Source organism: Antedon mediterranea, chromosome 1 (assembly GCF_964355755.1).
Source record: "Antedon mediterranea chromosome 1, ecAntMedi1.1, whole genome shotgun sequence".
Classification (NCBI taxonomy): Eukaryota; Metazoa; Echinodermata; class Crinoidea; order Comatulida; family Antedonidae; genus Antedon; species Antedon mediterranea.
This window is the reverse complement of record NC_092670.1, coordinates 26,727,583-26,742,364: the sequence shown is the minus strand read 5'-3', so window position 1 is coordinate 26,742,364 and position 14,782 is coordinate 26,727,583. Positions and strand designations below refer to the sequence as shown.

The following is a 14,782-nucleotide window of genomic DNA, read 5'->3' as shown; positions in this document are numbered from 1 at the left end:
AGTAGTCCTAATGGGGACGTAGCGGGCTAGAGCACCAGCGTGAAAAAATAAGCTGCTGGGCCTTTTGAACGTTATAGGCCTACATTTTAAAAACAAAGGACTCAACTCCATGGTGGACTATACCAAAGATAGTGTAGTAGTGTACTACACTATCTTTGACTATACTCTACATTGGAATAGTAACAGCTTGTTGTAATACATTAAAAGGCGTAAATCTTGAATAGCGCCCTCTCTATCCTCTCTTTTATTTTAATGATGTATACCAATTCAACAGAACTATATACTAGACCGCCATCAAAACCAATCAAAACTAACCAATTCGAAATTTTGGCGGCGTACCTGGTGTACGTGTCTCAGTGTCAGCAGTGGGTTTATATATATTCCTTGATTGGAATTTAAAATACTGGTTAGGCCTAGCCTACCCTATCCTAGAGCGTAGACCTTGTTGACTGAATACTTGAATAAATTTGCCTAGCTAGGCCCTAGGCTAGCTGCTCTGGCCACCAACAAAAAAGGAAAGGGCCAGCCAGCCAGGGTATTATCATGTCATCAAAATATCCGTCTTTGAGAAGCGATGCAGTGGTACTGGCTGAAACCGCACTAAACAGTGGAGCTGGTAATAAAAGAGCTAGGCCTAGGCTTAGTGGAACCGGAACCGACTCCTTGATGGACCTTTCTCGGGCGATACATTTTTTTAACGATAGTAAGCCTAACTAAACTAGCCTAGCTAGGCTAGGCCTAGCCTGGCCTTTAGTACTGTAGTAGGACTAGGCCTAGCTAGGAGGATAGGCTATAGGCCTAGCTAGGCCTATATATATGTTTTGTTTTTCATTCATATGTGATGTAGGCCTAGCTAGGCCTACGAATCCGATCGGGACCACATGGATGATCGGTAAGACTATCGAGCCCAAAAAAAAGTGTGAGACGATCTGGCCCAACAAGTTTTTAAGACGATCAGGACAACACACAGACGGGCCAAAACGTCTTATATGTTTAGTCCGATAGTCTTTAACAATGTGCATCATTTGTAAATCCGTTCCATTTATAGTTTGAAATTGAGTTCTCAGCATACCAAGTGGATGAAATGAAATATTGTGTTGTTACAGTAACCAAATTATTGATCGTACGTGGGACTCACTGACTGTGTATCCTCTGTGTAGCAGCAGTGGTGGGCTTGATTGATGTGCTTTTATTCTTATATTCGTTTTGCTACCAAAAATATACCGTCGGCGTCAAGCAGAAACAGGCCTTTTATAATATGGTTTAGTACAACAAGCAAGAATAACTAGATTTGAACTTGTCATTCATAGTTGCCATTTCTGACATTATTGTGCTTTTTTGGCATTATTTGGAGGCCCACGGCATCTGGCATAATGCCGCGGCATTATTTAGCCGTTTTTAGCATAATCTGGCATAATTTTGTGTTTTTTGAACAACCAAAAAAATAATATACCACAGAACAAGAATAATATTTTGTTTAATCTTGCAATTGCGTGCATATCACCTTGCGCAATATCATATCGTACAAAACAGGTCTGTCAAGTTTTTTCCGTACAATAGTTCCCCCATCCTTTCGTTTCGGACTCGATCGACTCTTCTGATAGGCTGGCAGGCTTCTGCTCAGAATCTACCGTGTGTGCGATAGGCAGCACAACGAAACCGAGACTAGCCGCGATTGACCAATTATGTTGCTCTATTTCAGAGATCATGCAGGTATTGATTGGATCCCCACAAATGATGTAGAGACAATTGAACTAAAACATTATGAAAGGGGTTTGGTTTGGTCAGTTCATAAGTATAAGGCAAGATAAAGGGCAGTTTCCGGTAACTTAGCAGCTCTAATTTTAAACCTTTTTTCTCCTAGAGAACTTTTTTCCATATTTCAAATTATGTTCCAATTCTGGGCATCGTAGCTCTATGTTCTTACCTCAGTCCCAGTGACCAGAATGGGCCGAGGTCCTAGATACTCTTACACATTTTTATTTGAAATTAAGTGCCATTTCCGGCCATCGAGCAGCTCTATTTTCCCCATTTTTTTTTTTACCTCAGCCCCAACCATGGTGGGGCTATGGTTGGGGCTGAGGTCCTGGAGACACTAATTTATAGTTTTATTTCCTATCTTAAATTATGAGTGCCATTGTCGGACCATGGTTTGCTAATATCCTGGAGGCACTAATAAATATATTTTTATTTCATATTTGAAATCGAGCAGCTCTATTTTTCAAAATTGTCTGTCTAGAAGACATTAATGGATTTTTATGCTATTTCCGAACATATTTCAGCCAAAAAATCAGAATGTTCGTGACTGCAGCAGGTTTTTAATTTGGCGGGGGGGGGGGGGGTGGTTGCAGGGTAGGGGCTGATGACATTTGCAGTTACCATTTTCGCACCCCAGATATTGGAAATTATATTAGTTATTCATACACACAAAACGACAGGGGATACAATTTTAGGCCCTATTTTGTGTCAGTTGGGGTTTTACAGACGTTTTTTAGACATGCGACCGTTGGTGGCGCTAATCAGGGCCACATTTTGGGGATTTGGCATTATTTTTCCCAATCTGGCATTATTTGAGACAGGCTACGGCATAATTTAAATTTTATCGCTGGCAACGCTAATGTCATTTGTAGTTAGTTTTATCGGCACAACAAACACCATATGCATGTACGTTAAAAAACATGCATACAAAAAAATTTATAATTTTAATGTTAATAAAACTATTCAAATATTTTATAATTCTTTTACATAGTTTATTACATTTATGATTTGTATCACAAAGTCGTGGAAAGAACACCTTAAATTTATTTTACGGTGAACAATTATAAATCCATTCATTTTCGTGGACCCGATCATAGAACAAGATAGGCCTATTATTACAAACACCATATACTACAGTATATAGGCATGATAAAATAGAAATTGAAATATACAGTAATTCAATGTTGAATTATTATTAATTAGGCCCAGGCCTACTATAGCCTAAAGAGGCTAGATAGTTAATAAAAGTAGTAGTTAATAAAACAGAGCCTACTGTAGTTAGTAATAATATAAATAGGCCTATGTAGAATGATGTCAATTAAGCATATACACATACATAAAGTTTATACTAACAAATTTAATTTTATGAACGTATCTAATGATCAAATAACTGTTTTCTCATCGTAATTTAAATACAAAGTTTAAAAAACGTCAACAATTGTTAATAAACATATACCTGTACATGCATCATACATTGTACATTCCTATCCTAACAAACAATACCAAACTTTCGATCATTTAAAAATTCAAAGATAGTCTCGGGTCCATTCAGGATTCTGTAGTCTCCACAAAATGACTTCTTTGTCAGTATTTCTATAAATGGATGATTAGTTGGGAACATGAACGCTAGTCGGATCATACCCAGTAGCGTATTGAGAAAACACCTCGCAACATCCTTTGTTACATGTTAATAGTGTTTTTATATTATAATTTTGATTCAGTTTTAAACACATCAGACAGAGAGCCTACATTGTGTATTATGTGTATGAACTTTTTAATTGTATGATGCACTACATGACCCCGGGGAGGGGGGAGAGGTGCAAATAATCACCTCAATGAACAATGTTGCATCAGTGTCCGTCACTAATTTAAAAATAGGTGCACTTTTTTGATGCAGACTGGGTGCGCCAGGGTAAACATAGGTATGACGCACAACGGACAAATGATGCACAATTGACAAGTGCATTAGTGTTACGCAGATGGATTAAAAAATATAATTGAAAGTTTTGGTAATTATTTGTTTACAGAGTACTCCGAGACAAAGGTACATGGCAACCAGAAATTACAAATGGCTTTGGAAAACATACAAAAAACCGCAAAGGCAGATGGATTGTCAAATGATGACATCACCTCAATTCTGGATGTTGCTTGTAGTGCCAGATTTTGTGAGTCTTCTGATAATTACAAAACATACAAAATAGCAGCAGTTTATTTAGACGATTTAGATGATTAATGTTCCGATATACATGTGACAATCCATTCACAAGACAAACATAGACCTTGCTCGTAGTAGAAAAACACCTTAACAAATCTTTGAGTGGAGTTATTAACATTGTGTCACAAGAAAAAATCCCTGACATCAAACAGAATTTGAACGAAGGACTCAGAGATTGGTAGCTGAAACATCTTAACCACCAAGTTAGGGAGCTGCTTTATTTGTTATGTTTTAAAGTAGTGGCTTGGTGGCTGCTGCTTATCAATCCCAAGGTCCTTTGCTACTAAATGCTGTTAAAATAATCTGTGATGCTTTTTAAAAAAAATATATCTTTACAACCAATGATTTCAAGCTGTTTTTCCTTATTTAATGTTTAGGATTATTAGTATGCCTATTAGAGTCAGTTAAATTTGTTTATCATTTACAGTACAACTGAAAAATCAGTTATTGTGCTGTACAGAAAATAATATTATTATTATACCATTTCAGCTGATGCTGTGAATTCTAAACTTATAAAGTCTCTTTTACCAAATGAGAAGTTATCTGAACAAGTTATACTTAACTGTATATCATGGATATGCACCAACAGACCATCTGCTGAGATCCAGGTAAACCTATAAAAGTTGGTCCCTTAAATTCAGGTTTATTTTATTTATGACAATTAAAAAATATTAAGCAGCATAATTACCGACCAACCAAGATTTGAAATGACTATTTGGTTGGCGTCATCTAGTACTCCTGTAGGGTCAGTGCAACTGTTTATTTCGTATCCTAAAATCAGGTTCCCAGGACCAAGTTATGATGGTTCAACCACCCAGCTGGACCAAGATAATGATTTTTTACAATTTTTGTTGTTGAATATGCCATTTTAATGTCACATAATAGTTATTCACTTTGACCCAAAATTGGATCAGAAAAAAAATTATTTACATGAAAAAACTATAATTTAAAGCAAACTTTGCTGCCAGTCATTGGGTGTATTTTGTCATTTTATAAGTTAAAACATGATTTTTTTCTAAAGAAGTGATTAACTTTTGTTAAAACTACAAAATGTCCTATTTAAAGTATGATTTTATTAATTTTCATTTTTTCATGTTTTTGGGGGACAACACTCTTTAACTGTTTTATACTTTTAATAAACCAATTAATTTGAATGCATTTTCAAATGGTCACACATGGACTTGTGCTAAATGCAAGACAAAGTGTGATCATGCATGATTTTTTGAGGCGGTTGGTAACTATGCTCCAGAAATTTGATCAAAGAACTTACTTACCTTTTCTCTGACACAGCTTGATTTAAATATGGTAGTGAAAAATTATTTTAACAGGTGTTACTATCACGATGGATGGTTCTTGTATTTGATGTAGTAGATGGTAAAGACAAGATACATTCTCTCTATGGAGTCATCTTTAATTTAATTGAAAGTGATCTGCTGGTAAGCATTTAATTTTTATTCATCATAGTATAAAACTGACTACAAATAACAAGAGGCAAGCCAGGATTCAACGTTTCGATCTTTATTTGATCATCACCAGGAATGAACAATAATTCTAAAGGTAGACAATAACTACAGTCTATTCATAAGTATGCAAATGAGATAAACAAAAGGCGGCAGACACACAAGTAAAAATCAGATAAACAATGTTAGCTCTTTTGATCCAGTCAATCCACAATTCAATGATGAGAGCATCAAAAGAGCTGAAATTGTGATGATCAAATAAAGATAGCAACGTTTAATCATGGCTTGGCTTTGTAGTCAGTTTTATACTATGTTATTTAAAACTAATCAGTGCATTTATTGGTTTATTCATCATCAAATTTATTTTGGCTTGCTTGTACTCTTTCTTAACCCATTGACCCCTAAGTTTATTTTGCTCCCCTGGGACCCAAAAAGCATATGTCATATGATTAACCCTAACTTTTTTTCTAAACACAGACATTAAAAAAATTAAAAAGCAAAAATAATGCAAAGGACATTTTATTTCCAAATATGTTATCAAATTTGTGTTACAACTTATTTTGGCGGAGTATGGATTATGCAAATTTTATAAATATTTTAGGAAAATTATAAAAAATTTGTAATTTATCTTTGACTACCAAATGCACAAAAATTAATAAATATTTCATAATAAAACTCATCTCTTCATCAGAACCTATTTCTTCTCTTCAAAATAAGACCAAACTTGACCATTATGAATGACCGGTTTCGAAATTATGAAGAAATTAGTAGACTGACTCATCCGACGATGACCATATGGGGCCTAGGCCTATCGGGAGCCGCCCCGAGACCTTTTGAGCGCTTTAAGCGCTTATCGTGGTGAATTGGTTAAGTTGGTCCAAACAAATAATATGCTATATACGTCCTTTAGTTGAATATGCATGCCCTGTGTGGCACAGTTCAATTACGAAAGACCAAACTAAGTCAATAGAAAGAGTTAAAAAAAGAGCTCTACGAATCATTTATGGCATGAACTATGTATCCTACGAGTCTGCTCTTAAATTGTCAGACCTTCCATCGCTATTTAACAGAAGAGTCCAACTCTTACTGAAATTTGGTAAAGGAATAATAAAGTCCGATACATTTAGAAGCATTCTTCCCCCTGTTCGTGACATTAGCAGAACCCTGAGGTCTGCGAGTAAGCCTCTACTCAAAATCTTGTTTGGTCGTACAGAAAGATTTAGATCTTCACCAGTCCCTTTTTTAGTCCGACTCATTAATGATGAATATTGAATAGGCTGGCACTATTTTAACTTACAGGTGGACCAATTTTAATGTGGTAAATTATTATTATTTTTTTTTTTTTTTTTTTAAACTAGTTTTACCTTTTATACATAATGTATTTATATATTTTTATCAAATTTTGTAAAATACTACTTTTCAGCCTTTTGGCTGCCGTTGTATTTTGATGTCTTTTTTATGAATAAATATACCTAAATGATGATAATATTGTCAAAAAAATAATCAGTCAATCAAATAGTTCTTAAATTTTGAAATTCTAAGTTATAGTGGATTGACATTGTATAAAAGTTAGTTTCTTTTTAGAAAAATACAATTCTTAGAGAAACTAAATAATCCATGTTGCAACTGAATCTATTTACATTTATATGTTAAAATTGTTTTAATGCTAAGTCCAAAAATGATAATGATGTGGTTTTTTTTATATACAGTGCCCCCATATATGTCATTTGCTCTACCTATTAACATGCAAAGAAGATGTTATGTCCTTCAGGGTGAAGAAGCTCCTTAACTTGCAGAAACGTGTCGTAAGTAAAATAAAAATTTGTTTCTATTGACCTTTAAAAAAACAGTTTGTTGTTGCATTAAACTGCACACAGATCAAACAACAACATAAAACACAACATAAAAACCAGCGCAGCGCATTTTTGTAGGCCTATTAAATATACCTTAATTCCAGTGGATTTTGTCTTGGTTCAGATTGGCTGTACAGTGTTCTCCCCAGGCCTTTGAAGCGTCACGGTACCGTGACGCTTGGGTTCTCTACCGTGACGCTTTACGGTCGGCCGTGACGCTTAAAACCTTATCCGTGACGCTTAAAAATATCAACCACAACAATCTAAAAATAGATTAACAGGCAGGTACGGTACTTCCTCTAGAGCTGAGGCACGGCATGCATAAAGAGCCTAATGCATACGAGACACGTGACATGACCACTAGACGAAAAACAAAAGACTGCGTAACAAAGTGTTAAACAACTGAGACTTGCTTTCACCGGCCGCAGCCGAGAGATGTAAACACGTGTTTTGTTACTGCCATGTCTCTCTTTCGATCTCTAGTATTGGCTGTTGTCTAAAATGTGGTATCTTGTATATTGTAAATAAAGTAAATGATTGATTGTATTGTTTTTCTTGTAAAAATGTTATGTGTATTAAAAATAAATATCAATGATATTATTATTTTCAATATCACACTGAATTAATCGACTCTATTGGTGGGATTTACTCTTTCGTCGGTAACATACGCACGTCATCAAATGATTTCTAGGCGCAATTCAATGCTAGCTGCTTTGATCGTATAATACATTCAAGAAGGCTACGATCGTTTTCCTATTTGCTAGTGCGCTAAAGTCTTATTTCCGGACAACTAGAGGTGTCTTACTAATGAGTAGGCCTAGTTTTATTTCATCGGGACTTGCCCCCGATGTTTGTATTTGAATGCAAAAAAATGTTTTTTTATCGCATATGTTTACCCGCCGGCGGAAAAAAAAGTAGGCTACGATCGTTTTAATTGTCGTATTCGATTTAGACTTTCACTGTTGAGTACAGTTTTTCCGTTGAGTACTTCTTTAACGGAGTATTTTGAGCGTTGAGATTGTTCTTAACGAAAAAGCTTTCGTTGTCAACGTTTTCTATTCGAATGACTTTCTGTTAGCACAAATTTACAATTCGAATACAAAAAGTACTCAACGAATCTTTACGTTGACAACAAAAGTTCCCAATCGAATACGACAAATGTTTGCTAACACGCTATGAGGTGTCGTTTCCGGCTAATACAGTTGCCTACTGATGAGTAGGCATATTTTTTTTTTCATTTATCGCGTATGTTTACCATCGCGGAAAAGTAGGCTACGATCGGGCTGTTTGCTAGCGCGCTATGAAGTGTCCTTTCCGGCCAGCTACAGAGTTGTCCTACTGATGAGTAGGCATTTTTTATTTCATCGGGGAATTCCCCTTGACGTTCGTAATGAACGCAAAAAATGTTTCTTATCGCGTATGTTTACCGGCGGAAAAAGTAGGCTACGATTGTGCGGTTTGCTAGCGCGCTATGAAGTGTCTTTCCGGCCAACTACAGAGTTGTCCTACTCATGAGTAGGCCTAGTTTTATTTCATCGGGGAATTCCCCTTGACGTTCGTATTGAACGCAAAAACATTTTTTTATCGCGTATGTTTACTGGCGGAAAAAGTATGCTACGATGGTTTTACTGTTTGCTAGTGCGCTATAAAGTTTCGTTTCCGGCCAACTAGAGTTGTCCTACTGATGAGTAGGCTTAGATTAGGCCTATTTTTTTCATTGGGGCTTCCCCCTGACGTTCGTAATGAACGCAAAAAATGTTTCTTTGCGTATGTTTACCGGCGGAAAAAGTTGCCTACGATCGTTTTGTTGTTTGCTAGCGCGCTATAAGTGTTATTTTCGGCCAAACCAGAGGTGTCATTCAACATAAATGTTGTGCGAGAGTACCATTTCCGGCCATCTAGGGTATAAATTACCAAAAATCGCTTCGCCACAGCCCCAACCATGGTGGGGCTGTGACTCAAGTACTTAATGTCGGAATGCCCCCCCCCCCCCTGGGGAGGGGGTGGCGCCGAAGCGTGACGCTTGATGTGAATCCTGGGGAGAACACTGCTGTATTATAGGATGAACCTTGGCCTACATATAATATATACTCTGACAGAGTGTTCTAGATGGCATTAATAAGTAAGTGCCGATTCAAAATAAGCACGCTTCGAGCATTTGTCATCTTGGAAGAATAGCTTTTTCGTCATCCGATCATTATCGGATCTAATCAGATGTACAGCATAATTTCATTGCTGGGTTTTGATTAATGTAGATAAATCACATGTCTTACATATATTGTGAATGTCGATGTTGGTGTAATCAAAGAATAAGAATGAGTAATCCGCGATTTTCACCGTAACAGTAATATTATCCATGTGGTAGGGCGCCGCCATAAGTGACAGTTACACTAATCTAAGCCTGGACCACCGGTAGTATTTTCACGAAGGATAGGCGAAGATGTTGTATAAAATGTTTTACAATTGCAAAATATATTATCATAATTCTATTTAATGTGACATGTATAATATCTATTAAATCAAGTCTTATTTAGTCTGTATACATTATTATTATTCACTTTTATTTCAAACATCAAAAATCTACCAAAATTACAACTCGTGGCTAAGACTAAGAGCCAAATTGCGTGTAAAAATACATGTCATAGTAAAAATATATATATAAAAAATTTATTAAAACTAGATTTGAACTCGTCACTACGGACGAGTTAGGTTATCCGCATCGCAAAAGCCACGCGCACGCCACACGTCAGAATATTGCGCGCAGAAAAACGATTACGCCATTGAAAAAAAATTTAGCGCGCTCTCTATTTTGCGTCACGTAAAGTATATACGGTATACGCTATATACTGTATAGGTACTACATACAGTGCAGAATAGGTGAAAATAAGTGACCAAAGTTACTGACGCTTTTGCACATGATGACGTCATAAAAATTTCAAAAAATGGTGAATCATGCGAAAGATAATTGATTGACCTAGACAATATAAAAAAATTGAGGGAAATGGAATACGGATAAGTGGAGATGCGCTTTATTAAATGTGACGAGCTATGACGAAAGAGAAAAAAATCCTATATTTTATATTCGAGTGGCCATACGATGACGTCATAATGTTTGGTTAGCCATATTTATTAATGCATGATTCGATAGAAATAACTCATCTACTTCCAGAATATGTAATTTAAAAAAAGTTCACTACGTAGTTTAGAATTTTTCAAAATTATTCTCCTTTAAACTTACTATTTTGATGCCTAAATGTCCCCTTTTTATATTTCCGCTTTTTGTTTTGGTTTCTTTGTGTTTTCTTCTTTCTTCTGATATAAAATTCCTCTTGTAATTCTTTAGATTTCCTGTTTTTTTAATAAATTTTTCGTGGAGGATATTTGTACACGTCCGTTTGCTAGCGCGCTTTCTTTCTTTTTTACAGTACTGTACCTAGTGTGCAATTTAATTTTGCATATGATAGTTGACTCTCATTTCCTTGCCAAATGAAACGGTTGGAATACATAATTTAAGGATACTTACCTGCAGAAATTTACTTGATTGAGAATTTAGATTGCATTGCATGTACTTGGCAAATGTTAACCAAATGAGGGTATATGAATTTTGTAAAAAAGCTAGTGTTGATTTTGGTTTTGTACTATTTTTTCTTAAAGGGTGCTCATCCACACATCTCTGGGTTACTGTCTGTGTACAAGCTATATCGTCCTAGTTGGCTATCTGTCATGATACCATCCAGTCAACGTATTTATTTCAAGAAAACTGGTGCTAGGGTTTGGGAAGGGGACATGAAGAATGCTAAAGATCGTATATGTCAGAGTGCATCACCAGCATTTGATGTGAATGCAACATGCACAAACTTAGCACAGGTAAGTTAGAATTGTTGAAAATAAAAGTCGCTAAAGAAAAATTATAGATGATGCACGCAAACACCAATATATAACGAAAGTATAAAACGGGTGTTTTTTGTGGTGTATTAATTATTTGATACATATAGATAAAATTTAAGAAGTGGACATAAATCGAATGAAAACACATTGCTGCGGAAACGTGAATTGCTAAGTTGTTTTCATATTCAACAATATATCAAACCATTTGGAATCGTTTTGTTTGTGTGTGTTCATTTTTATTCATTTACATTTTCTTTTTATTTCAATGGTTTTGATATTTTGCAATTTTTTTTGTGTGGGAGATTTGTTACCTATTTGCACTTTTGTAATTGTGGTCTAGCAGTAACCCGTCTTGTCTGCCATAATTATAATTCTCATGGCATGATTAAGTATATTATAAAAGTGCACAACAAATTGTCAAGAATAAAATTTGAACTATTTACGGCCATTGATTTTGTTATACACGAAGTATTCCTTTACTTTGAAATACTGTAAGCTACAAAATGAAACAATACTGGATATGGTGCTTTGTGCTGTGTGAATATTAATTTAAGGTGCGCATCAGAAAGTGACAACGTGCATGATAGGGACATGCACGTCGAAGTCTGTCAATCAGTTGGCAGATTAAAACATTTTAATGTGAAAATATGAATTGGTAAGTTATAGAATTAAGAAGGAATAATTCATTCATTTATTCATTCATTTTATTGTTCCACCAAAAATAAGTAAAAGATATGACAAAGACAAGACAAAGAAAAATAACGTTTTATGTGTGGAAACTCAAATAAGCCAAAAAGGGCTTTAAGGCTGAGTATTCCGAAATACATCACATTGTACATGGTAACGTACAATTGCTATCTAGTGAGATATGCAAACTTATTAACCATCTAAAGAATATTGATGGATTAAGTATTGTTTGTATTTTTTTTTAAACGAAAGTAAGGTCGGTGATAATTTAATGTTTAAAGTTAAATTATTCCATAAAAATGGTCTGTTAAAATGAAAGAATTTTTCCTTAGGGCTGTAGTGTACTTTTCATAAATAAAATGTTTCCGGGTAGATGACCTGGTCTTATAAGAATGAGGCTGGCTGAACATTGTAAACAACGAGTTAAAATGAGAAGAGAGTTGGTTATTAATAACACAAAACATAAATACAAAGAGTTTGCAGAATATGTTTAAAGTGTTTAGCTGAATAATCTTGGGGGTGCTCCAGTGCAAATCCTTAGAGCCTTCTTTTGAAGCTTAAAAAAAAAGTGAATTTTGGATGTTGATGGACTATTCCAAGGATTAGTCTGCAAAATGTTGTTAGAAATTGAGGCCCAAGCAATATTACACTAGGATAAGTATGGTAAAATGAGAGTGTTGTAAAGCAAAAATAAAATATTGTATTGAAGAACATATTTTAATTTACTTAAAAACACCAACATTTTTAGACACTGTTTTATTAGTAATTGCAATTTGTGTTTGCCAGTTCAATGGTGGTATAATTTTGATAATAATACATCATGATCAATAGTGTCAAAGGCCTTCGACAAATCAAGAAATATACCAATAGTATGATTGCCATGTGCAAGAGAGGTTGTTAATTTATCATACATGTGTAGAACAGCAAGATCGGTCGAATGTGCTGAACAAAAACCATATTGGTTATCATGCAAAATATTATTTTTTGTAAAGAAGGAAGATAGACGACTATAAATTAACTTTTTAAGAATATTTGAAAAGATGGGAAGAAGTGCTATGGGACTTATGGGTCTGTAGTTGTTAATCACATGTGGATCATCTTTCTTGTAAACTAAGAAATGGGTTAATTGATTGTGAAATTCTAGAGGCAATTTCAACAAAAAAATTGTTGAATTCGTTAGTAATAATCAATATATCTTTTAAAAAATAAATTATCTTTATTTAAATCAATGCATATTACCTATTCGTCATAATGACGAATTAAATCTAGTTATACTGCAATTTTTTTGTGTGAAGTTTGGTTTCTTTTTTGCTAGTTTTGTAATTTCATTGTGGTCTAGTTTTGAATTTTAGCTTTAAGCGATGATACTTATTATGTACACATATCGCGGATTTGAACTCGAACATACTAAGTATTGATATCAATGGCCACATTGTTTTACTCACTGAGCCAAACTGTGTTTTATGAAAATCATTCTGTTCAAAAAAATAGATGCAATTAATTAAAACTTCAATGGCACGATTCGATACGGTTGACCGGCTGCCAAGACTAAACACTGTTTAGTCCAGTCAATCTACCGATAGACCCAAAACAAATTGCAATAGTTTCCGAACCTTTTTTATTTGATTCTATATGTTCCTGGAAGAAACATTTCCAAAATCTACCAAAATCGGTTCAGTGGAACATACTTTTTTAAGGGGTCAAGAGGTCATGAGGGTCAAATTCTATATTTGTATATCTCAGTAACCGCTTGGCCGAACTTGGTAATTTTGGTGTCAAACAATTCAGAAGACCCATATTTATATTCACTCTAATGAAAGTTTTTATAAAAAATGACCGGAATCCATGTTTTTGACCTTTAACCTATTATTTTGGCATATTCATATCTCGGTAACCACTGGGCGTAAACAAGCGTTTTTGGTGTCAAAATACCCAGAAGGTCTATGTTTATATTCACTCTAATGAAAACGTTTTGTGTATTATGACCAGACGACATCATTTTGACCTTTGACATATATTCATTATTTTATATTATTTCACTAATTAAATTTTTTGTATCTCGGTGACCAATAGGCGTAACTTCGTAATTTTTGTGGTAATCAATTCAGAAGACCCTTATTTATATTCACTCTAATAAAACTTTTTACAAAAAAATGACCGGAAACTACTCTTTTGACCTTTGACCTATTATATTGGTATATTCATATCTTTGTAACCAATGGGCGTAGATGAGCATTTTTTGTGTCAAAATATTCAAAAGGTCTATGTTTATATTCACTCTAATGAAAAAGTGTTGTGTGTTATGACCGGAAGTCATCGTTTTGACCGTTAACATATTCTTTATTTCATATCTCACTAAATATATTTTTTGTATTAACTTTTGTGTTAAACAATTCAGAAGAACCATATTTATTTACTCTAATGAAACTATTTTTACAGAAAATGACCGGAAGCTTTCAACTATTATATTTATATATTTGTATCTTTGTGAACTATTGGTTTAGATGAGCATTTTTTGTGTCAAACAACTCAGAAGGATATCCACTCTAATAAAAAATGTCTGTGTATATAGTCAATGCGAAAGTAATTATTTTGACCTTAGATATCTATCCAGAAAACGTTTAGTAATTGGGGCAATATATTGGTGTTATATTTCTTCATAGATCAGCACCCAAGATAGCATTTAACTATTCATTATTCTGTTTATATTTACTCTAAAAACACACAAAACAGAAAAATATCCAAATAGGCCTGGTTGAGAATATTTACCAATCGTCTGATTTTACAAACCCATTGTTGAATCTTCAGAATCGGTATCTTCATTATCATCTAGTGAAATGTTTGCGCATACACCTCGACACTCACTACATGCCATGGAGCAATCTAATCCATTGTTCCTACAGCTGCATTTCATATTATAG

The 14,782-nt window shown here is 34.6% G+C and overlaps 1 protein-coding gene across 1 annotated transcript in view; it reads left to right on the top strand.

Annotated features, from left to right (window-relative positions):
- Positions 1–277: 277 nt before the first annotated feature.
- The window catches only part of LOC140063603 (centromere protein I-like), a 42,135-nt gene continuing 27,630 nt past the window's right edge, over positions 278–14,782 (top strand). Inside the window, exons 1-6 of the mRNA XM_072110017.1 lie at positions 278–703; positions 3,786–3,923; positions 4,463–4,581; positions 5,302–5,409; positions 7,143–7,238; positions 10,941–11,153. Of these exons, the coding sequence (XP_071966118.1) occupies positions 544–703; positions 3,786–3,923; positions 4,463–4,581; positions 5,302–5,409; positions 7,143–7,238; positions 10,941–11,153 (834 nt within the window). The 5' untranslated portion in view covers positions 278–543. The remainder of the gene's footprint in view (positions 704–3,785; positions 3,924–4,462; positions 4,582–5,301; positions 5,410–7,142; positions 7,239–10,940; positions 11,154–14,782) is intronic.